Source organism: Contarinia nasturtii, unplaced genomic scaffold, assembly GCF_009176525.2.
Source record: "Contarinia nasturtii isolate CC-2019 unplaced genomic scaffold, AAFC_CNas_1.1 Cnas_scaffold_1371, whole genome shotgun sequence".
NCBI classification, from domain to species: Eukaryota; Metazoa; Arthropoda; class Insecta; order Diptera; family Cecidomyiidae; genus Contarinia; species Contarinia nasturtii.
This window is the reverse complement of record NW_022198708.1, coordinates 216,609-239,780: the sequence shown is the minus strand read 5'-3', so window position 1 is coordinate 239,780 and position 23,172 is coordinate 216,609. Positions and strand designations below refer to the sequence as shown.

The 23,172-nt window shown below is 33.9% G+C and overlaps 2 protein-coding genes across 5 annotated transcripts; both read left to right on the top strand.

The window, feature by feature from the left end:
- The first annotated feature begins 5,365 nt into the window (after nucleotides 1-5,365).
- On the top strand, nucleotides 5,366-17,139 carry LOC116345889 (serine proteinase stubble). 4 transcript variants are annotated; one of them, XM_031775618.1, is made up of 10 exons: nucleotides 5,366-5,600; nucleotides 6,848-7,185; nucleotides 13,112-13,288; nucleotides 15,018-15,173; nucleotides 15,587-15,755; nucleotides 15,851-16,157; nucleotides 16,223-16,330; nucleotides 16,399-16,488; nucleotides 16,558-16,582; nucleotides 16,659-17,139. In XM_031775618.1, the coding sequence occupies exons 2-10, from the start codon at nucleotides 6,948-6,950 to the stop codon at nucleotides 16,730-16,732; spliced, it is 1,344 nt and encodes a 447-aa protein (XP_031631478.1). In that variant the 5' UTR covers nucleotides 5,366-5,600; nucleotides 6,848-6,947; the 3' UTR covers nucleotides 16,733-17,139. The 4 variants fall into 4 exon arrangements, with proteins under 4 accessions (XP_031631478.1, XP_031631480.1, XP_031631477.1 ...); XM_031775617.1 differs by lacking the exons at nucleotides 5,366-5,600; nucleotides 6,848-7,185 and adding an exon at nucleotides 10,132-10,693; XM_031775620.1 differs by lacking the exon at nucleotides 15,018-15,173 and having other exon boundaries at nucleotides 5,366-7,185.
- A 506-nt stretch (nucleotides 17,140-17,645) lies between these two features.
- On the top strand, nucleotides 17,646-19,946 carry LOC116345860 (proteasomal ubiquitin receptor ADRM1 homolog). Its single transcript, XM_031775575.1, has 5 exons — nucleotides 17,646-17,931; nucleotides 18,066-18,600; nucleotides 18,665-18,785; nucleotides 18,872-19,112; nucleotides 19,195-19,946. The coding sequence occupies exons 1-5, from the start codon at nucleotides 17,913-17,915 to the stop codon at nucleotides 19,515-19,517; spliced, it is 1,239 nt and encodes a 412-aa protein (XP_031631435.1). The 5' UTR covers nucleotides 17,646-17,912; the 3' UTR covers nucleotides 19,518-19,946.
- The last annotated feature ends 3,226 nt before the right edge of the window (nucleotides 19,947-23,172 follow it).

The window sequence follows — 23,172 nt, the reverse complement described above, 5'->3', positions numbered from 1 at the left end:
TATTGCATCCATGTTGGACTTGATAAATGCATATAGAAATGCTTATTCAAACTTTCACAATCCCTATTGACATTCTCGAAGTATTTTTTTATTGAGAATTGTTTGCAAATTGTTTGAATTATTTTATTGATGTAACGACTTATTATGCAACTTCAACGAAAACATTTGCAATAATGGCCAGAATTATGGCTGAATTCGGTGAATTAAGGTCCAATCTCAATTTCCCGCTTGCTAACTCTTCGGGTGTAGTACAAAATTTCGCCGGGATTGGTCATTGAAATATCGATATTTTTCAATTTGAAAAGTGATTGATTTTCCATAAAAATCGGCTCAAAAATGAAGTCTGCCTCCACAGATTTATCATGGAACGTAATAATGGCCTGAATTACGGCTGAATTCGACGAATTAAGGTCCAATCTCAATTTCATGCTTGCTAACTCTTCGGGTGTAGTACAAAATTACACCGGAATTGGTCATTGAAATATCGGGATAACTACTCAAATGTCCGCACATGAAAATATTTTTTCGTGTTGAATGTAAAGAGCATGGCTCACAGTTGGCTTACGTACGCAAGCTACGATATTATACATGCAGGCTATCATACAAAAATCTAAACTGTTGGGAATTGTTGTATGAAAAGTGTATCAAAAATTAGTCGTGTCACAAAACTAAGATCGGATTCGATTTTCTTCAGAATTCAAGTTTTACACCGATCACCGATGTATTATCCACCAAACAAATATTACCTCAATAATGATTCAGCCAGTCTTGGCGCTGAATAAAATATTAGTTGCTGTACCGTATGTGTACCATCATGAAACCATCTGTACTGCTTTTTTCATCAACTGTACCGATCCGATTAGTAAGCACCATGCAAATAACTGTACTATAGAATTTATGATCAAGTGTTCGACTGTGTTTGACCTATATGGAACGTCCAAACGACTGTATATCAAAAAAAAAATCAATGATTTTTGCTTAAAAATCATTCCAGCATCAAAATACATCTAGAAATACATTCATTTATGGAAGTTTTTGACAAACTTTGAGTTACTCTTTGTACAATGTAAATTCTTCGATTTCTGTTAGTAAAATCGAAAAATTTCAATAAAAAGTGTTCAATAGTCATCCAAATCGCTTGAAACTTAACCAGTATGTAGATTATGATGATAAATGATGATTACTGTCCATTTCGGATAGATTTGCCATGAAAATCTGGTCAAATTTAAAAACAAAATCATTTTTTTTTTTCATGTGTACCATCACGAAACCATCTGTACCGCTTTTTTCATCAACTGTACCCATCCGATTAGTAAGCACTTTCAATTTCCCGCTTGCTAACTCTTCGGGTGTAGTACAAAATTTCGCCGGGATTGGTCATTGAAATATCGATATTTTTCAATTTGAAAAGTGATTGATTTTCCATATAAATCGGCTCAAAAATGAAGTTTGCCTCCACAGATTTATCATGGAGCGTAATAATGGCCATAATTATGGCTGAATTCGGTGAATTAAGGTCCAATCTCAATTTCCCGCTTGCTAACTCTTCGGGTGTAGTACAAAATTTCGCCGAAATTGGTCATCGAAATATCGATATTTTTCAATTTGATTTTTTTTTAATTCGTCTCAAAAATGAATTATGATTTCCGTTATTTTCGTGTTGTTTGCTAACTGTAATTTTATTCAATTAAATAATTTATCTTCTATTGGCCAATATAGTGAGATGCAAGAATGACGTATATCCAACTTACATCGAAAAAAGTGATGTTCGTAGAAAGTCTCGATATGCTCATTTTACATTGATAGCTTTACTTTAAAAGAAACTTTAATATAAAAGTTGTAGGCCAAGTCTTTGTCTGTCGAAAAGCATCTTCAAGGCAGTTAGAGGTCGCCACTTGGCCTTTTCGCTTGGTTTGTTATTTTTGAGCTTCTCTTAGCTTTAACATTATTATAAATTTCAAACAAAAAAAAACTTTTGCTCTTGACATTCAAATAAGTTTCCAAAATTCTTTCGTGTGCTTCTTTAATATTAAGTGGAAAAGTGCATCTCACGAAAATGTCTTTAATTAGAAATTATAAGAGTTGCAAATGTATTTTTGTTCAAGCATGATAAATAACAAGTTGCAAATTGCACGATATTATTACGATTTTAAATATGTTTTCGTAATATGTTACGCATCAATTGCTTCAATCATCTAATGAAAACGTTGACCATCCCAAATAATAATGTTTATTCGTTGCGGAGTTAAGAAAGAGTAAGAGATTCCACGTCGGATCCAATGACGAATGAATGCAATAAAAACCAAATGTAATAAATTAGAGAAGAATTACTGATCGAAGAGCAAGACACAAACACACAAAACTCACAAACGGCAATGGCAGTCAGCGAGAGAGAAAATGCTATACTGAAAACTTTCACCCCAGTTAATGAAATGTTGTTGGAAACAAATAAAACGAATGAATAATAATAACAACAATAATGATAATAAACAAACTGGCTGGACGAGCCAAGCTATAATCAAGAAGTCAATTTGATTATCGTGTCGTACATACTGTTACGAAATCGTGTGAATATTCATTGCATGCGCCCAAATCATGCTGAACTCAAATAATTGATGCGCCATTTTCTTCAATTCATCGGCAAACATTAATGCTAGAAAAATAAAATCGGACAATGAAATACAAATCTCTGGGAACAAAAAAAAACCGTTGAGCTTAACGACACAATGCCATAACGAGCGTTGAAATTATGTTCAACCTAGGTAGTGCATTGTGTCTAAAATCCAAAATGGAATATACATGTATATATTCTACCAGCGTCCAGTGCGCGCTTCCCATTTAAGGCCGGTGTGTCACGCGGCGTATTTCACTTTCATTCTGTCCACTTTGTTCCACGGCTTTCAGCTAATTTCAGAGTGTACTTTTCTTACATATGTATTTATTAACGTGCGTATTGCGAAATATACGCCCACTATTATGAATTTTCACTTGTTGTTATATTGCATGGATGAGAAAAAAAAATCTTCCGAGCCCTTGTGTACACATTTGTGTTGTTTTATTATTTTATTTTGTATTTTGCGTCACATTGTTGTTCAGCATATGATTGCTGTAAGAAATAAAGAAAGTAAACAACAAGAAAAAATATCCGATCGCTGTAAATGCTTTCTTATGATCAACTACCGCATCTCATGACCAAAACACAATCAAATCATATTGTTTTGGCTACAATTTATTTTTTTATTTTTTCACCAAACTTATTTCGATTTCCTTTCAAAATGCCACCAAATTGTGTTGTGTGAACGAAAATCTTCGATTTAACAATAGAATGTTCCATCAATTTAATTATTTTTTTACCAATTTGTTGATGGGCTATAGAGAAATAAAATTTCGTTTTTTTATCAATTCGAAAATCGTACATTAGTTGAAGATGATCATCAAGTGTGTTTAAAAGACACAAATGTCGTTTTTAACGGAAGACTTTTATTCCATCAAAGCGACGATCGCTCGATTGTGTTACTTTTGTACTTTCGTTAATAAATCAATTTTACGGCTGTTTCACTTTCATTATCTTCGAACTTCAATGGTAAAATGATGCCTACTTATGCAGTGAAATTGCCTCCACAGTCCGATTAATTGAGTGCACCGTCAAAAAGAGCTGGTTTAGTGTTCCGTGCATTGATTGCAATCATGAAAGAAAAATTGACCGGAAGAAGAAAAAAAAACAAAAATCACCTTCAATTTTTTTGCATATTCATACGTCAAACATATGACGTAAATACGAAATTTTCTAAATCTGTCACATGTATAACAGAATGTTCGGTTCGATAGTAGTATTTTTTGGTCCGTTCGATGGTCGTTCTTCAATTAGGCCTATATTTCAGTTTCAATTAAATCGCTTTCGAAATGATTTGAGAGTATTATGCATTGATGACCGAAAACGAAAAATTGTATATAAATGTTGACATTTTGACCTAAATCACAATTCAACTGGATTTTATTTTAGAATGAATACATTTGATTTTTCTAAGTTTTCGTTCAAATCGATTTGAGAAATGGGTAGATAATAATATTGATTCAATAATATTGAAGACATTCGAAAATTGAAAGACATTGTATATATGTTTTTCGAATAAGGTGGAAAAAGTGAGCATGGTTTTTTCCATCATAAGATTAACATCTTTCACTGATGCGAGTTTCGAAAATTGTTAACAGGTGGTAAATGTATCAATGAATGAAACTAAATCAATGGAATGCGCTGTTGCATTTCGTTTTTGTTTCGTCGACGGAACGGTGTCTGGGATGTGTTCAAACAAGTTAATAAATACGCAAATTAAAAACACTTTCGTTGTTCATATATATATATTTTTTTAATTATTACATTTTATACACGCACCACATTTGGAAATGGTTCGTGTTGGTTGTATATTTAATTGAAATGGTTTGTAACTTCCTCGACATACAATTATTGCTTTTAATTATAAATGGAATCCAAATTCGTTGTCAATATATGACGAAGAGATGTTTGAAGAAGCTCAGTGTATTGTCAAGTGAAATGCATCGATTAATGATGGCCGTCTAGAGTACGATTGAACCAGTTTTTAACGCGTTCGTGAATGTGTTTTCTGTAAACAGTAGGAAGTGAAAAGCCCAGAAGATCAATTGAAAGAAAGAAAAATTTATTGATTTGATCGGCATATTTTTCTTTCTTTCTCTCTTCAGTTCTGTGTATTTCGGTCCGAAATATATAAATCTGATTGTTTGTTAAATGCGGCAAAGAAAAGAAAAAAGAAAATGTACAATCGTTTCTTCGATCGGGCAAATATCTGGCTGTATAACTGAATTTACATCTCGGTGAGTGAGAAGATGAAGAGAAAGAGAGAGAGAAAACACGATCGTGTCCATTCAGCAACTTTTATCACATTATTAAGCATGTTATATTGGCATTACGCTTTTGGCTCATTTCTTCGTTCAATTTCATTTTATGCTTGTTTCCATTTCATTGATTGAGTTAGATTTCGTATGTGGTGCTGGTGACGGTCGACTTCTGGCACAAAACTTTGCTAAAGGTACGAAAGATCAAGTTAATATATTCAAACACTTGTATTGAACGAAACGGAATGAAATCGAAGTCGCAATCACATGTGGTGAATGCGGTTTCATTAAAATATATATATACACCTCAATAACAATAAAATCATACCAAAGCCAATTTGATACTCGAACGAATGATGATGATGATGACGACGACAATAACAACAGAAAAAAAACACACAAAATAAAAAGAGTAAATCGTATGTAGAAAATCGATACGCACAACACACAGGTCCCATTGATAGCAAAAGGCACACAAGCGGCAACCGCCATCGCCGACACACAAAACCAATTTCGATACTTTCGAATCGTTGCGCATTTTTTTTGAATATCAGTTCAAATTCGATAGTCTTACCCGCAAGACAAGCACTGTGCCTACGAACAACATTTTCCACATTTTCCAGAGAACGGCCAAGTTCAAGAAAAATCAAATATCAAAATTCACATTAATTGAAATGAACGCGAGTGGGTGAAAAACAATGAAAGTGTTATATTAAGAATGAGCCACGGTAGAATTGTGTTCCATTATCCGTTATAATTGAGCGCGTATAGGCCAATGGACTTGATGAAATTGCAGTAAATCGGTTATATTGTTTCTATTGAAATTGGTTCAATCGGCGAAACTCATTGATCGTTATTGCTCATTAAACAAATATACGGTGAATGCGGAAAAATCTACAAATCACGATAACAGCAGCAATTACATGCACCACAGCATCATCAAACACTCTCAACAAGATATTGAACCATTTACCGTACTCGGTCGGCTACTGCATTGGCATTGCCCTTGCAATCGTTAAACGTTTTGCGTGGAAATGTGTTAAAAAAAATTCAGCCGCAGTACCGTTTCGTGAAACAAAGACCGATTTGATTGATAAACGATGCCAATCATATGGTTGTAATAAACGCTGCTGTGTGTGGTTTGTGTGTATATGCGCGCGAGCGTGAGCGTTTATATTTGTGCTCAGTTTACCGCAAAATTCAAATCATGAAAGTGGCATCGCAAGTACCAAAAAAACATTTATAGATTTCAACGAAAACAAATATAAACAAACAACAACAAAAAACCGTTGTATATATGAAGAATTTGGTTCCCACCGCTTCAGCAATTTTTTGAGTTTTCAATTTCTCGCTCTTTTCTCGCCATTTCCTAAAATAGTTTTGGATGTTAGTGTGTTACAAAAATATAATATTGGCGAAATTAAAAATATATATATAAAAACAACAAAAGGAAAAAAAACAATTGTACCTATCCACCGAATCTGCTTTCGAAGCGAACAGCATTTAGCATTGAAACTATGAAGGGAGACGTTCATGTGTGCATTTAGCGTAATCCAAACACGTCCCAACAACGATCCACAGACAACACATATATGCATTCGCTTACTCATCCGCGCACCACCTCATTCGCTCGCTCGCTCGTTCACTCCCAACCATTCGCACGTTCGCCTGAGTCGAAGAAATCTTGTTTCAATCAACTTAGAAAGTGAAATTATGATATGTGTTTGGTGTGTGTTCGCTGATAGTTGAACCGTGAGCTTCGATTGTCTATTGCTCAATAATAAAAACAACGAAACGTACGAATCACACCACAAAAACGAAAGAAATTCCATTTTCAAAAAATTGAATTGACGATTTCCCCACCGAACTGCATTTCGAAATAATTCATTGCTTTTTGGCGACAAAACATTTTCAAGCAAGAAACAAAAACCGCGAAGCGAACAAACCAATTGATCTCATTCTATGCGATATTTAGGCTAGTAGATGTGCGTCTGCAATTTTCTGACTACTGTTCGACAAACTAACGAAAGAACTTATAAGAAAAATATTTAAAAGTGCCAACAGCAAAAAAAAAAATGAATATCACCGCATTGCTCAAAATAGCGATGCTATCAAATGTTTGGATATGCATTTGCTTTGGCAAAAGTTATCAGAGTGATCATCACTATTTCAAACAACATTTGGATCAAATCCATGAGAAACAAAATGAAACACCAAACAAAAACGAAATCATCACGAAACTTAATTATACCGATGCAGAGGCATTGGCTGAAGTCATGAAGAAGGAACCAAAATTTTTCGACGAATTCGAGCGTAAGTATTTGAATGATCATGACGATTTATATTGCCTCCCAAAAAACAAAGTGCCGAATTAGAAATAGAAATTTCCAACTAAAAAAAAGCCAAAGTAAAATTTTAAAACCAGCAAGATTTATCATGTTCATCTTATCGTATGTTGTTGTTTCTAAATAATTGGCAAATGTGACCGTATGAAATTCAAAGCTAAAACGGGCGCAAAATACGTGATTTTTTTTAAAGATCATAAACATCTATATGAGTATACATCATGCGATCGCCATCTGTGACTGCGTTTTTACTTTTCTTTCTCTTTCGAATTGCGAATGGGCGTGTGCGCGCGCTCAAACGCTTTCGCACCTAACAAATGGTATTAATGATGACTTAAGTAATTTAGAAACCAGAGCAAGCACAGATGTTTTGTCTTCTTGAGCAGAAACTAATCATTTCATTGTTCGCAATTTTAATCTTAATGGCGAATGGTAAAATAGGCGTGTGATGAGGGAGAAATATGCGAGAAATTTATGGTGTTTTGTCGACAGTGTCATCACGTTGTCATTTTCTTTCTCTCACACCATGTACGTGAACAAATGAATCGCGTTTTGTTTTCTAAATATCAAAAAATGCACCATAACACTGTGACCTGTGTCTAAGCCACAATAAATAAAAAAAGCCAAACAAAAAACCCAAAATTTCTATTAGAATTAGAGTTGGTTTCATTTCTTTCGTTGGTATTTTGAGTGGCCATTGAAATCTGTGACCAACATTGAATCTTTGTCGGGTGCTTGCAATAAACATTTTATCGTTCAACAACTTTTACTTGAAAATTATCTTGCGAATGGGCTGCCGTAAAGACTTTTCTTCTTTCTTCCGTTTGTCTTATTCTTTTCATTTCTCTTTTTTCTAGTTTCTTCTTTTCTTTTCTTCTTCTGTACACATTTCATGTTGACGCCGCGTCTATATTGATATGCATATTAAACGTTTGCACACGCTTTGAGTTCGAATTGCTTCTGACTCTGTACTCTACATTTTTCGGTTGTTGTGCACAAAAATAGATCTATGAATCATTTTCCAATTCAACAAGAAAGTCAACTAGACGGTTTTTTCATTCAACATCATTCTCGCTAGGTGTCATCATTTCTACCATATCTTTAATTCATTGTCATCAGATATTAAACTCAACATTTTACCTTTTTTGAAGATCAACAACATATTTAAGTATATTTAAGTATAATATAAGTTTGTAATTATTATGTTTATTTTTTTGAGAGACAAAAACGATGAGTAAAACTCAATTTGACGCCCGTTTAATACACATATACGTATGCATGTTTTTAATAAGAAAATATTCGACACAATTCATAAAATGACATATTAAAAGTCAGAAAAAGAGATGTGATCTTGACACGACCCACTTGGTCGCTTAGTCTCTAGTATCAAATCAGTTCGAGCGCACGAGTGCGCTACATACAACAATAATTAAAATTGTAAATAAATATAAGGTAGTATGTAGTGATTTTTGTGTGTCTTTGCCATCAAGTTGACATAGCTGCGTGTTTTGATCCGTTACACGGGATGAACGTACCGATAAAATAATTTTAATTGAAATAATTTTCTGCTTTGCTACCATATTCAGATGAGATTCCATATTTAGCTAAAAAGATAAGCAGAAATTCATTTGAAAGCATACATAAAACATTGCGATGCGCCAGTTCGAGCGCAGACATCGATTATTTTTTATTTTTCATCGTTTATCTCTATTCAAACTTTCCTATTTGCATATAATGATTCTATTTGGACGATGTGCCACTCAAGATTCAAATGAATTTATAGAACGAACACTGACTTCAGTTGTTTTGTATTCAAACACCAAATGCAATTCATGATGATTGTAAAATAAAATGATGGAATTTCTCCACATCATTTTTTTCAAATTTAACCTTTTATTGGGTGCACGATAAACTTGAATTTGTTATCTCATTAAATCTCACAGGATATACTTTATACGCAGCTGCATAATTACGAATAAGGATTATTATAACAATTTGAGTATATAATAACTGGTTCGATTGAATTGGTCTCGATTCACGCAGATTCAAGTGTAATAAAATGATAAAAAAAGTTTCACTTTCCTTTTGAACGTTTCACGATATAATTATCTGTCGCTTTTTTTCTGGTCAAATTCAACGATGCCATGATATAGGCCTATGTTTCCTTCACGATCAATAGCAATAGCATCTGATCAACGGCGCATATTCATGGCAGTGTCAACAGAGAGTAAAATCACTATAAATGAAAGCATACACCAGCATAACATTTGATTTTCCTCTTTGTCGCCTTCAATTTGATTTTTTTATTTTGTTTTTTTCTAAGCTAGTTTTCTGCGTGTTATAGCTTGGCGCGCACCGCCAACTTCTTATATACGGCATGTGCACTCTCGGCTAACGACACACGAAATAGAGAAACAAAATAAGCAAAGAAAAACACAATGAACTCACGGGCGCACAAGTTAGTATTTTGTGTGTTGTTGTTGTTTTTTTTTTTTGCTTTTTCCACATTTTTCTATGTTCACAATTTTACGTCGAAAAAATTCACTTTTTAGCATTCAGTGTGGAGAGAGCGCAGTGTGAGAGAAACGATCCAACTGAATGAGAGCTATTAAGGTGCACTGCATCCCATCCAACCAAAGCCACACACATTTGGTGCCTGTTGATTCCGACTCAATTCAGTTGATATGAAACCGTGGAATAGTTCAGATGATAAATTTCGTACCGTTTTCGCTTTCATTTTTTATTTACGTTTATGTATCGTTTTGAATCGGTTGATGGATTTAGTTTATTTATAAAGTCGATCGAAGACATTTGCAACGAATTTTTTGGAATTATTTCACAAAATTTTATTATTTGTCTTCGTGCACTTTTTTCGCGCATATAATTGATATCATTGAAAAAAATCATCATCATTGAATGACGTTTTATCATCGAATTGAAAGTGAAAATTATTAAAACTTAATTGAGCTGCTGCATATAGATAGTGGACTTTTTAGTTTCTTTTAAAAAGATTTGCCGGAATTATTTATTCTGAATGAGAATGCAAATATGTTCGATGCAATGCAATGAAAAACAATATACAATTCATTTAGTGATAGTTACTCATTGAGAGTCAAATCGTGGTTGAGAATCGGTTGTGGATTTTGGTCCAACATTTTCAATCCATTTCGTGTCTTTATGCAACGAGTGCGTGCACATGTGTAAAGTGTTTATAACAACAACAACAACAAAATTAACAACAATGTTCATATTAGTGCCTGATTTAATTAAATCCCATTTCTCAGTACATCATAAAATTTTCCAAATAAAATCTGTGATATTCCTATTGTGTTTGAATGTTTGCCTCAAATTCAGCGTTGTTATCGCTGGACCAACAATACAACAGGAGCAAGAGTTACTTCTTCTGGAAGCACTCAGCAAACGACAACCTAGTTATTATGGCACCTCAAATTCGCTTATGGATATCCTCGGACGAAGTATGTACTCTTCGATTATTTATACCACGGAGGTGTTGCAGATACGCATATATATATAAGTGACATAGTTTAGAGTTAGACACCAATCGAATTTCACAAAAATCATTAATTTTCCTATTAGTCATTGTTAATAAGCGCGAAAATTCATTATTTTAATACGACAGCAAAAAAAAAACTCGATTGTTCAAAGAAGAAAATTGTTGACACCAGAGAGAATTGTTTTGAATGAAAAATAATATTAAAAAATTTTCTTTTTTTTTAATGTAAAACTGATTTCAGCCATTTTTATAGTTATTATTAATTAAATGTTTGCTCACGTGTGAGGAATTCAAAATGCGAGAGAGTACGAAATTTCACAAAGTAGTTGGATCCTTTTGAAAAAAATGCATCATCATGTTTGGTTTGTGGTTGCATACAATCGATGTACCTTGCCAAAATATGATGTGTGGCATGTTCGTCTGGACTAAAGCTGTCGAAAAAATCGGGTTCAACACCAAACATCTGACAATTAAATTACAAAAGAAACACCTGATTAAATCGTTTAAAACATATCCAATGAAAGATTCAAATCGTAGTGAATAAGTATAATTTTGAGTCAACATAGATTTGGATGTGCTTAGCTTCAAAGGCAAATTATGTAATTTATCATGCATTCGATCACTTGGGCATTTGTGATGAGCATTTGTCGATAAATTCATTTCCTTCTAAAACTGAGAAAAGAGAAAAACTAAAACGGAGCGAAAATTTCATTTGAATGAAACCGCTGCACGCGGCACGGTTCATAGTTATGAAAGTATGTTGACGTTGTTTTTTTCCCTCTCTCTCTCTCTCTCTCTCTCTCTCTCACTTTGTTTTCGTTACGTATAAAATTCGCTCAATATTTGTTAAGCATGCTTTTGTTTTTGTTTGTCATCACTGTTAATGAAATGCTTCATGATCGAATACAATTTGGATGTGAACGCTAATAATGGGTAAAAGAGTGAAAGAAATCGTCATCACTGTGTGATTTTCCCATCATATCGGCGCAATGCTTTTTCTTTCTGAAAATCAGAAAATCACATACATATCCAATTCAATGCCTCGAACTTGTTAGCCGCATTTGGTTCGAATGCATAATAATGTTGGACGAAGAATAGTTAATCTATTTGCAAATATTACGCAATTTTTTTATGGGATTGTATTTTCTTTCTCCATGTTTAGACGTTTCTTTGGCTCTGTGGGTGAACGCAATCACATGGTTCTCAGATTTGTCCATCTCTTTTGATGACTTTGATTGTTTTACATCTTGTTTTCCTTTCTCTCTCTCTCTCTTTCTCCCCAAATCATTCAAAGCAAAATGACTATTATGCGTGCAAACTTATTTTATTTTATAAAATTCAAATGTATATTAAGTAATTTCTTTTTCGTATTTCACATGAATGATCTAAATCTTGGCTGAATGAAAGAGATGCTTGACTCTTTCTCATTTCGCTTGTTACAAATTGAATAATAGCTTGACGATTATCCTCTGATTGAATTGCCATGGTGTTCATCAAAGCGTCCACAATACCTTTTGAATATGCTCTAACATAGCAACATTTCATTTCTATCACTTTTTCTCTTGATGGCACTGCTTGTGCTCAGACAAAGATATATTCATCAAAATATATGAAATATAATCATAAACATAAGCATCAAGTATAAATTGTGAACGAACGAACGAAATAAAAACTGCAATTGCAATTGCTCGTTTGCATAAGCGCACACTCAATCATCGTACAATGACTGGTAGAATCACTAAGTGCCTCAATTTTGTCGATAATCGTGTATTCGTTGTTGTTTGGCTAACCGCTTCGAATGCGACTATGTGTGAGTGTATGCGACCAAGCAAGTTCAATGTTTGAATTATATAAATGTAAATAAAAAGTATATGTGTACTTAAGTAATAACAACAAATAACACAAGACACCACGATTAGAAATTCGCGCCAAAGAAATCGCAAATAGATCGACCATATTACATGTTCGGTACCATTAGATAGTTTGATGTTCGAATCGTATTGAAAACAGTATGGTAGTGAAAATTCGAAATGATTGTATACTTTCCCAAAATGCTTTAATTTCTTTAATGGTGACTTTGCGTCTCTTGTGGACAGGAAGTGAAATTAAGTTTGCGAGACGAGCTGTGAATTAAATGAATTAATACAATCCGCATCACATTATATAAGATCGTTTTTCCCCCTTAGCACATCTTTCAAATTACTTGGCGAATCTGACACCGCATTCATTTACCACATATTTATTTTACGTCTCAATTTATATGTTGTTTTTTTTTCTTCTCTTTTTAATTTTATCAAAGTTCATTGTTTCAACATCTTTGTTCATTTTTTTTTTGTTTTATTTTAATTTTTTCTACTATGCGGTTCGTGCTCTTCTCCAGTGATACCACAAACGTGCAAATACAAAGGTCGACGCTTTGAATGTGGTTTGAGCATATCATGCGTTTTAGCTGGCGGAAAACCCGTGGATTCGTGTTCAGGTGGAATGATTTGGTCGTGCTGTGTCGATAAGGACTTACATCAAGAATCGTCATCCTCGGGATTGGTACAGAATGCAAGTAAGTACAACAATGTTCATTTGATTTGAATTTAATGTGTTCCCTTTGAATTTTCTCCCGACAACACCAACGTATATATGGAAATTCGATTTAAAGTAAATCGAACATTTTTCAATTTGGGTTTTTTGTCGAGTTTTGTTTTTTGCGATATTGACAAGTTTGTTGAACAAAGAGATAAATCAAAAGTCATTGTAAAGTTCAATGAATTTTTCATTCTTTCACTTTTTCCGAAAGCCGTCGTGTAAGATGTGCAAAAAATTTATACAAATAAATGTAAATTCCGTCGACTAATTTCAAACAAAATCCCGCAAAAGTTACTAAAAAAGCCAGAGTTGTTATGGGCACCGTGGAGGTGTGGATACTTTTCTTTTGAGTGTCACTCCTCCTTGTATTTAGGTGCGGCACCTTAAAAAAGATATGGATTAAGTGCACGTACCCACTAGTGTCCGCACTTCTGCGGTGCCAGTAACAGCTCTGAAAAATGCAAGAAAGTAGAAAATATTTCAAATCAGAATTGATCTTAACGTTTTAAAGCGCCGATTTTATTCAGTTAGCTATGATCTTTTATTAGTAGATTTCAGTTAGATTTTTATTTTCATATGGAATTGATAACTGTGTGGAAAAGTGATGATTGATGAATACGAGTGTGGTAATTGTGTGACCCAATCTTATTGAGATTCAGATTACTAGGTCAATCAAAGAGAAAACTCGAGACAGTCTAATTGCATTAGAGCAATGGTATCCGGTGAACTTTTCAACTACGCACTCACACCACGGAGAAAGAATGAGACGAATAAAAACGATTGATTTCCGCTTCATGTCTTTACAATTGTGCACTTTTGCTTTTTTTTATTACATTTTTGTTTCGTTCGAAGCAGGCAAAGGTCCATTAAAAAACGTTTTGTTGCCCATATAAGTCATTTGTTGTTGTTATAACTTTGGTTTACTATCACTTGAGATAAATTCAGTATTGAAACCAAGCACGCAGTAACACCATTCGTCAATGTTGAAGAAAAGTGAAAACTATAAATAAAATCACATAAAAAAAGAATGTGCAACAAACACACTTCCACATAAATAAAAAAAGACGAAGTGAGACTCTCGGTGAGTTATCAGCTAATAATGTAATTGAGTATTTGAACGCGCATTGTTTTGGGCTGCAAGTTAGCTAATGTTAACTATACATCAATCTTCGTTGTAAACACTTCAATTAGTCACATAACCGAGACGTTGAAATGAAAAAAAAATTCTGTGTAAGAAAAACCACTTAATCGGTTGAGTGAAAAGAAATAATCAGCATGAAATGAAAAGAGAATCCATTCTCTCCTCAACACACGTGTAATAATAACCACGAAAATAGAAATCGCAATATTGACAGAGTTGTGGGACTGAACGCTAAAGAGTGATAATTTTAAATCAATTAGTATAATTAGAAAATTGAAATAAGTCAAGAAACTGCAATTAATCGATGAACTGAAACACACAAACAAAAATTCCACAGGTGATGTAATCCATCTTCTTGGTTACTACCCTCCAAATCCAACAACAACCACCGAACGTCCCCGTCCATACAAACCATTTTATACATATCCCAAACCAGCAAAACCTTCAACCACTTCAACAACAAATACAAACACATTCAATAATCATCATGACCAACAACAAAATCACCATCGTCCTTCAACATCCTGGGAACATGAAACAAATCAAATTTCATTTTATCCATTAGTTCATCCGGACGAGCATTTTGGCATCGTCGACAATGATGATGGTTTTGGTTCAGATGCCGAGGCGGCCGTTTTCAGTCACAATAACAATTTCGGCGGTGATTTTGCCAATAAACCAACAACATCGCATGCAGACACCGATTATCGCCCCTTTCAGGGTATTTTTCATAAAATCACATTTTTAAATGCTCTTCGTCATTGAAATGATGCTTGACTTTTATTTTGTCTTTTATTATTTTTCTACGGGGGGCACACTTTTCTTTCGTTTTTTTTTTTTTCTTCTTTCTTTTCTTATTTTTCTTTTTGTTTTCTCGCAACTGTATCTCACCATTTATGTTTTTCTCTGCAAACAAAATGTATATGCTAAAGTAAACTGTAGAAAATGCACATGTCTTCGCACATATACACACATACACACACATCTAAATATAAAATGCTTTGAGTCGATCAGCACCGTTTTGTTATTCACATCTTATGCAACGCATACTATAACGCTTAAATCACACAATATAAATACAATTTAAATTGTTTAGCCACCAATTTCATGGATGTCGTTCAATTGTTTTTATAGGCTGTGGTGAACTGTACACAAGGGCAAATCGTATTGTTGGTGGGCATTCAACATCATTTGGAAGTCATCCATGGCAAGCGGCTTTAATTAAATCGGGTTTTTTAACGCGAAAGCTTAGCTGTGGCGGTGCTTTGGTCTCTAACCGTTGGGTGGTTACTGCAGCTCACTGGTATGTAAATGCATTCAACAGTTCTATTGTTTGGCTTTGTATTTGTCGGCGCCATTAAATCATAATTATAAAATGATAATTTCTTTTTATTATAGTGTCGCCACAACGCCAAATGCAAATATGAAAGTACGATTGGGAGAATGGGACGTTAGAGACGCGGATGAGAGACTAAATCATGAAGAGTATAGCATTGAACGGAAGGAAGTGCATCCAAATTATTCGCCAACTGATTTTCAAAATGATGTTGCATTAGTAAAACTTGATCGCAATGTAGTATTTAAACAACACATTCTACCGGTCTGTTTACCACCAAAAACTTCCAAACTTATTGGTAAAAAGGCAACCGTTGCTGGGTGGGGCCGTACACGCCACGGCCAAAGCACTGTTCCGTCTGTTTTGCAGGTAATATCAGCATAATCCATAAGAAAAATAAAATCGTTAATAAAAAAAAAATGATTTCTGTGTAGGAAGTCGATGTAGAAGTTATATCGAATGATCGTTGCCAGCGATGGTTCCGAGCAGCTGGTCGACGGGAAACTATACACGATGTATTCCTTTGCGCCGGATACAAAGAGGTAATAAACTCATTTCATTTTTATGAGATTTTATTTTATCGTTTCGGTTTTTTTTTAATTTTTTTTAGGGAGGTCGCGATAGTTGTCAGGGCGACTCCGGAGGACCTCTAACAATTTCATTGGATGGAAGAAAAACACTGATTGGCCTTGTTTCATGGGTAAGTTACCATTTTAATTTTTTGTTTAAAAAAAAAAGCGTCTAACTCACTATTTTCTTTTATCTTTAGGGTATTGGGTGCGGACGTGAACACTGTAAGTACATCCAAAAATATTTTTATTTAAAAAAACGTCTTCTCATCCGCAACTAATGTTTAATCGTTTATTACAGTACCCGGAGTTTATACAAATATTCAGAAATTCGTGTCTTGGATAGATAAGGTCATGGGAAAAGACGATTATTAGTTTTTAAATCTTTATTAATTTATTTGATTTTACCTTTTACGGCAAAAAAAAGCAACAACAACAAATATTAAATTTACGAAAATGTATGTATGTGAGGGCAGTTTAATCGAATTGCGGCGAAAATCCACCAAGAATCATATGATCGGAATTATTGTATCAACAGTTTTTTTTGCCACTTTGGTAAATGCATGTGATTAATGTGTGCCGATCAATTTGATTGAATCCTCTGTGTGGATGTAAGACATTTACCACAATTTTTCATCGCTGAAAAAAAATCATTTAGAAGATGATTTTATGAGCTCAGCATTAAACCGACTAAATCAATTTCTTTTTTAGTTAACCAAAACGAAAAAATCTTATTGAGATAAGTTATAATAATCTTAATGGATTTTTGTATTGCAAGAAGAATGACAAGTTAAAAAAAAAACACTTTTCGAATAAGATAAACTACTGAATTAAATTAAATATTTTAGTTTATTTTGTAAATACAAACGTAATGATATATTTAAATGTTAATAAAATAATATTTTCCATATATTTTGTGATGTTTATAGTTTTTTCTTCAAATAATTTTGTAGTTTGATTTTGCACCAAATGTACATAATAGTATAATACGCCATTTGCTCACAGTGTGGCGCCAGTTGTAATTCACACTAATCGATGTTGAGAATAGTTTTTAAATTCGAAACACAAACAAATGATTTGATTTTTCACTTTTAAAATCAATAATGTCACCACAAAAATGAAATCATTTTGACCGAATGCACATTTCTTCAAAATCAATTATCAATCGCAGTTCAATATGAAATCAAATTCACCACAAACAACACGGTTGTATTGGTTATGAACGTAGTTTATTACGTTGCTTTTGTTTATGTCAATTTAGTACAGTTTGACAGATGAATTAGTGGTGAATAGTGAATTGGTGTTCTGTATGAAAGCGAGGCAATATCATCGATGATTTGCAAGTTTTGAAAGAAAGTCGAAGTAAATCAAAGACATTTCACAATTGAATGTACAACGAAACAAAAGAATTATAAACAATTTACGTTGTTCTGAACATTTCGTTGGTCGTTCATTGCAATCGAGTTGGTGATTGAAAAATATTAAAAAAAAAATTGTGTGATTTTTGTTGTGGGGCGAGTGTTGTTTTTATAATTTAATAATAAAAATATCTAAAATGGCTGGTCCGATATTTGGTAAGTACGACATTAAATTTGAGTAAATAGCAAAGATACTGGACATTGTTGATATAAATTTTATCGAAATGATAATAATGTTATTGTTTTTTTTTTTTTTTTTGAAATTTTCACGTTCACTTGGGACTGTATAGGGAATAATAGTTCGTTGCCAGGGTCGTCGGGCGGTAATCGTCACTTGGTGGAGTTCCGTGCTGGTCGAATGACAATGGTTGGCAAAATGGTACATCCGGACACACGCAAAGGTTTACTATATGTGTATCAAGCTGATGATGGTTTGATTCATTTTTGTTGGAAAAATCGCACCACAAACAAAGTCGAAGATGATTTAATCATTTTTCCCGACGATTGTGAGTTCAAACGTGTTGAACAATGCAAAACTGGACGTGTTTATTTGCTTAAATTCAAATCAACATCGGCCCGTTTATTTTTCTGGATGCAAGAGCCAAAAGCAGACAAAGACGAGGAATGGTGCCGACGCATTAACGATGTTATGAATAATCCACCATCGGTCAATAGTTTATCGAGCAATCGTAGTGGCGGAAATAGCAACAGCGATGGAAATGATTTGTCATATATGCTGAACAATATGTCACAACAACAATTGTTGCAATTGTTTGGCGGCGTTGGCCAAATGGGTGGACTGAGTAATATTTTAGGCTCAATAAAGTAAGCGATTTATCTTCGATTTTTTTTTGACAATGTGGGCTTATTTTTACGATTTATATTTCAGCCGTTCGTCTGACAGTTCATCAACACCACGATCGGGAAGTCAAGGGAATCGTACATCTGGCTCGACAGCCGCCAGTTCAAATTCACCAACAACTCCAGCTACATCAACCGTTGCATCGAATGTAAATTCTTTACTTCCCATCTCATTGTTTTTATTTCGCCACCGTCAAATAAAACGTGATTTTTCTTTATGTTGTATTTTTGGCAGGTTCCGCAAGCGCCGAAAAAAACCACAACCGCCTCAAGTCGAAGAAATGGACAAGAAGATGAAAGTGGCACTACTTCGGGTACTGGACAAAAGGTGCTCTTATCGGACTTGCAGAACTTCCTATCCGGATTACAATCGGGCGGTGAGGGTGCAGCTGGTGGCAGTGGGCGAAACATCGATTTAGCTAGTGCAATAAATACCGAAGCACTAGATAAAATTACTGCAAGCGAAGGCGAACGAAGTAAATTCATTTATAATTTGATTTTCGTTGAATATTGCATTGTACTTATCAGGCGTTCAATTAATGAATTGAATATTTACAGGTAGACTAGTAGCGCATTTACCAACAATTGAATCATCCGACAATGATAAAAAGCAATTGAAAGATACAATTCAATCGCCGCAATTTCGACAAGCATTGTCATCTTTTTCGACCGCATTGCAGTCGGGTCAATTGGGTCCAGTTGTATCGCAATTTCAATTAAATTCGGAAGCAATTGCCGCAGCAAATACAGGCGATTTAGAACAATTTGTCAAGGCACTGGAAAAAAGTGCCGGTTCGAATGCCAAAAATGCAGAAAAGAAAGAGAAATCCGATGAATCTAAACAGGACAATACACCGATGGAGGAAGATAAAAATGCTTAAAACATAATTAACCATATTGTGTATGCATTGCGCCCGAACTGTCAACGAAACAATTTTAAAGCGCTAATTAATAATTTTTTCCCCTCATTCTTTTACAAAATTCAATCATATTCATATTTTCGTTTCTCCGTTTTTTTTTTCTTAACCGAATTGAAAATTTTGACAGGGAGAGACAGAGAAATTTCGCCTAATTTGAAATAAAAACCAAAAAAGACGAATCTAATATGAAAATAACAACAAAAACGATTTGAATTGTATATGTTTGCTTTATTTTTCATTCATACCTACGAACTGCAATATTTCGATTACTTTAAAATTCATTTGAGCTTCTTAGAAATTAGTTGATTCATTGATTATCACAGTTTTTGTATGACACAACAAAATCATTTCGATTTGTATAACAAATACATTAACCTTAGTTGCAGTAAACAGTGGTCATAAATGCTGGCTATCGTATCGTACACCAACGAGTAAACATTTTTATGGAAGAAGCAAAAAAAAAAAAAAATGAAATAAATAAATAAAAAGAAACACTAATGTGCGAATTATATGATACGAAAATTGTTTTGCTCAGATTGTAATCAGAAATAAAGAATGAAAAAACAAACATGATTTTTTTTACTGTTACATACATAGGCTTTACAGCTAAGAAAAATTTGGAACATATCGGTTGTTGGCCACATAAAAAATAAACGACCGAACTTCACATGTGACAACATGGTGAATTTGATATGCCCGATTCGACCGCACTCATCTCTTTCAGTCTCTGTTACATTTTTGATTAACTGTTCACTCTTGACAGTGAACACATCACATGGATAGAATGTTGTATTAATTAAGTTTAATGAACCCAAACGCTCTTTTGTAAATTATTCCAACAAAAGAAGCATATTTTAATTAATTTATTGTGTGAAAGTCTTCCTACTTGGACGATGTAAATTATTCAAAAAAAAAGAATTAATCAGGCTTTCAGCCTTTAACTGCAAAATATTTTTGCAAGTCCTTATTACATTTTAAACTGAAAAAAAGGTATTAAAAACTCAAATTTTCGAAAAAAAAAACAACAACACTTAAAGCATATATGTAATTTAACATGGATTCTCAGAATAGTTTACAAAATTCGTATTTTTTGCAATAAATTTCAAGTCCAGCATAGATACAGTTAACAAAAATATTTTTTACCAGAAATGTGAAGTAATCTTTACCGTATTATTCCATGAAGAATGGTTAGTTTAACATGGGTTTAATGTGTGCAAATTATATGAGAATATATTTATATTGACAAATTGCGTAAATTCCATCATGTATTTTCAACGCAACGAATCTTGGCTTTGTTCCAGATGTGATTTTATTAGAGCGAGAAAAAGATGAAAACATGTGACTAAAAAGCATTTATTATAATTACAACTATTATCGATTCGGTTGATTCGAAAAGAATGCTTTTTTAGACGAGACGCTGTGGGCATCCCATTAAAGAAAAAAAAAACATCAACAACAACAGTCTATATTGAAGACCTTGTATTATTATGTTTTTATGATAAAGCAAACAATGGATCAAAAATTAAACTGATCGTCCGCACAAATCAGATTGATTAATCAAATGATTATACGAATGAGCCGTTAAAAGATACCACATCACATTATCACAAATTTCACAATAAATATTATCAAAATTCATCAATCAAATGGACAATGCAATGGCCAGTCTAATCTGCATATAAAAATTCATATGAATACATTGTAGGAGAGGCAGCAGCATAAAATTCATTTCAACATAGCGAAGGTAAATTAGCAAAAATAGCTATGCGCTGGGATGGTGTGTGTGTGTGTGTATACTGTCGCCGAATGAGAACAGAGCAAGAAAACAGAAACACGAGCTAAGAAGAATATAATACTTTTGGTGCACACAATAGATCTGGTTTGATTATCTCTTCGCTCTCTCAACCTGAAGTAAAGCGTCTTCAGTGTCAAGGCCTCGCTCGCATACTCAGAAAATAGTGATTTTCTTTTCATGCCATTCTTGTTCATTGCTGTTTTCCTTTTTTCCATTGTATTTTTGCCTGTACAGTATACATTGATGTGTCGCTACTTTTGCTATTTCTTCGTGCACTTTTTTTTCTCTCCACATTTATATTCATTGTTTCGGTTTATTGTTGAAGCTGATTGTGGTTGCTGTTGTTGAATGCGCTTATTTCTGCTTTTCTCTCTTTCTCTCTCTCTCTTTTGGGGCAGAACGAATATTGCTTGTACAAATTTATTGATAAACGATTACGAAGACTGTATCATCTCATTTGAGTGTTCATTGCACAATGTTGTTTGAATAAAGCTCAATAATGTCAATTAAATCACACACAGCGTGTGAAAATAAGCCGTTTGCCACTGGAAAAGTATATGTGATTCCATCATTCTACGTGTTGCCTAGCGGCTAATTTATCCACGCTGAACAATTTGCTACTTGACTGTGGCAGGCCACAAAAAACCCAACAAAAAATGAGAAAAAAAAAAAACAAATCTCAAAACATTTGCAAACTTTTTCATGTATTCGGTTACCTGAATATTATTTTCAAGCTGGTAATCACTTTCGGAAACGATGCCCAGAGGTTTTATCCACATAGACAAAGGGGGATTCAACAAACATTCACGGAGATAGAGAGAGAGGAGAGAGATAATACATTCTTTTGTCGGAGATTAAAAAAAAGAATTTATAAAAGATCGAGTTTGTAATTATATAGTTGTTTGTTGTTGTCTTGTGTTTGTCGAAAACTCAAGTTGAATGGACAAAAAAGTGGCCAATTAAATCAAAACAAGAGCAGTTATAACTGTTTTTATTAATGCGAAACTCAAAGCTGTTGTTATGATAATAATAAAAAAGCGCGCGTCCACCGATGACGATGAGGAAAATATGGACACACAATCGGTTACACGATTTTATTCATAATCATTCTCTCTTTTTTTTCCTCATGCATTAAGTACATTAAGTCGATTCTTTAATCTCACTTCAAAATGAATCCATTTTACATATGCCAAAGAACGAAATGCTCATGATCAACAAGCCTCAAACTATTTTCGATTTGGCTAATAGTTACTGTGTAGCTGAACGCAAATGCTTAATTGAGTGTTTGTGTCTGTGCCTTTGCATACATGCCAATATATATGTGTGTGTGTGCGAAGTGCAAGCAATGCTATATTATACCACTTAATTAAAATGCTCGTCTACATATTGATTTCAGTGCCAAACCAAATGAAATAAAAGATAACATTCGCATATATGAATGTGCGCAACATATACGTAACCAACCGTTGAACCGTTAGCATAACCGTTTACTTAATCAAATATATTTTTATTTCGCTTTCTTCATCTTCACGACGTTCTTCTACTAATCTTTTTATTCTTTATTTACTGTGGAAGACAGGCGTGCGCTTGTATTTGCCTTTTGATTCATGGTTCTTCTGGTTGTGCTCGCGCCTCGTCTCTCTCTCTGTCTGTGTCTCTCTTTATTTCTCTTTCTCACTCATTTACTTATACCGATCGACGATCGTACGGATATATGAACGTTTTCTCTCTAAAACAAATGGAAACGTTCATAGTTTCAGCACCACGCTGAAGATAATCGAATGTCATGTAAGCCCAGAAACCAAAGATTAAAGACAAAAA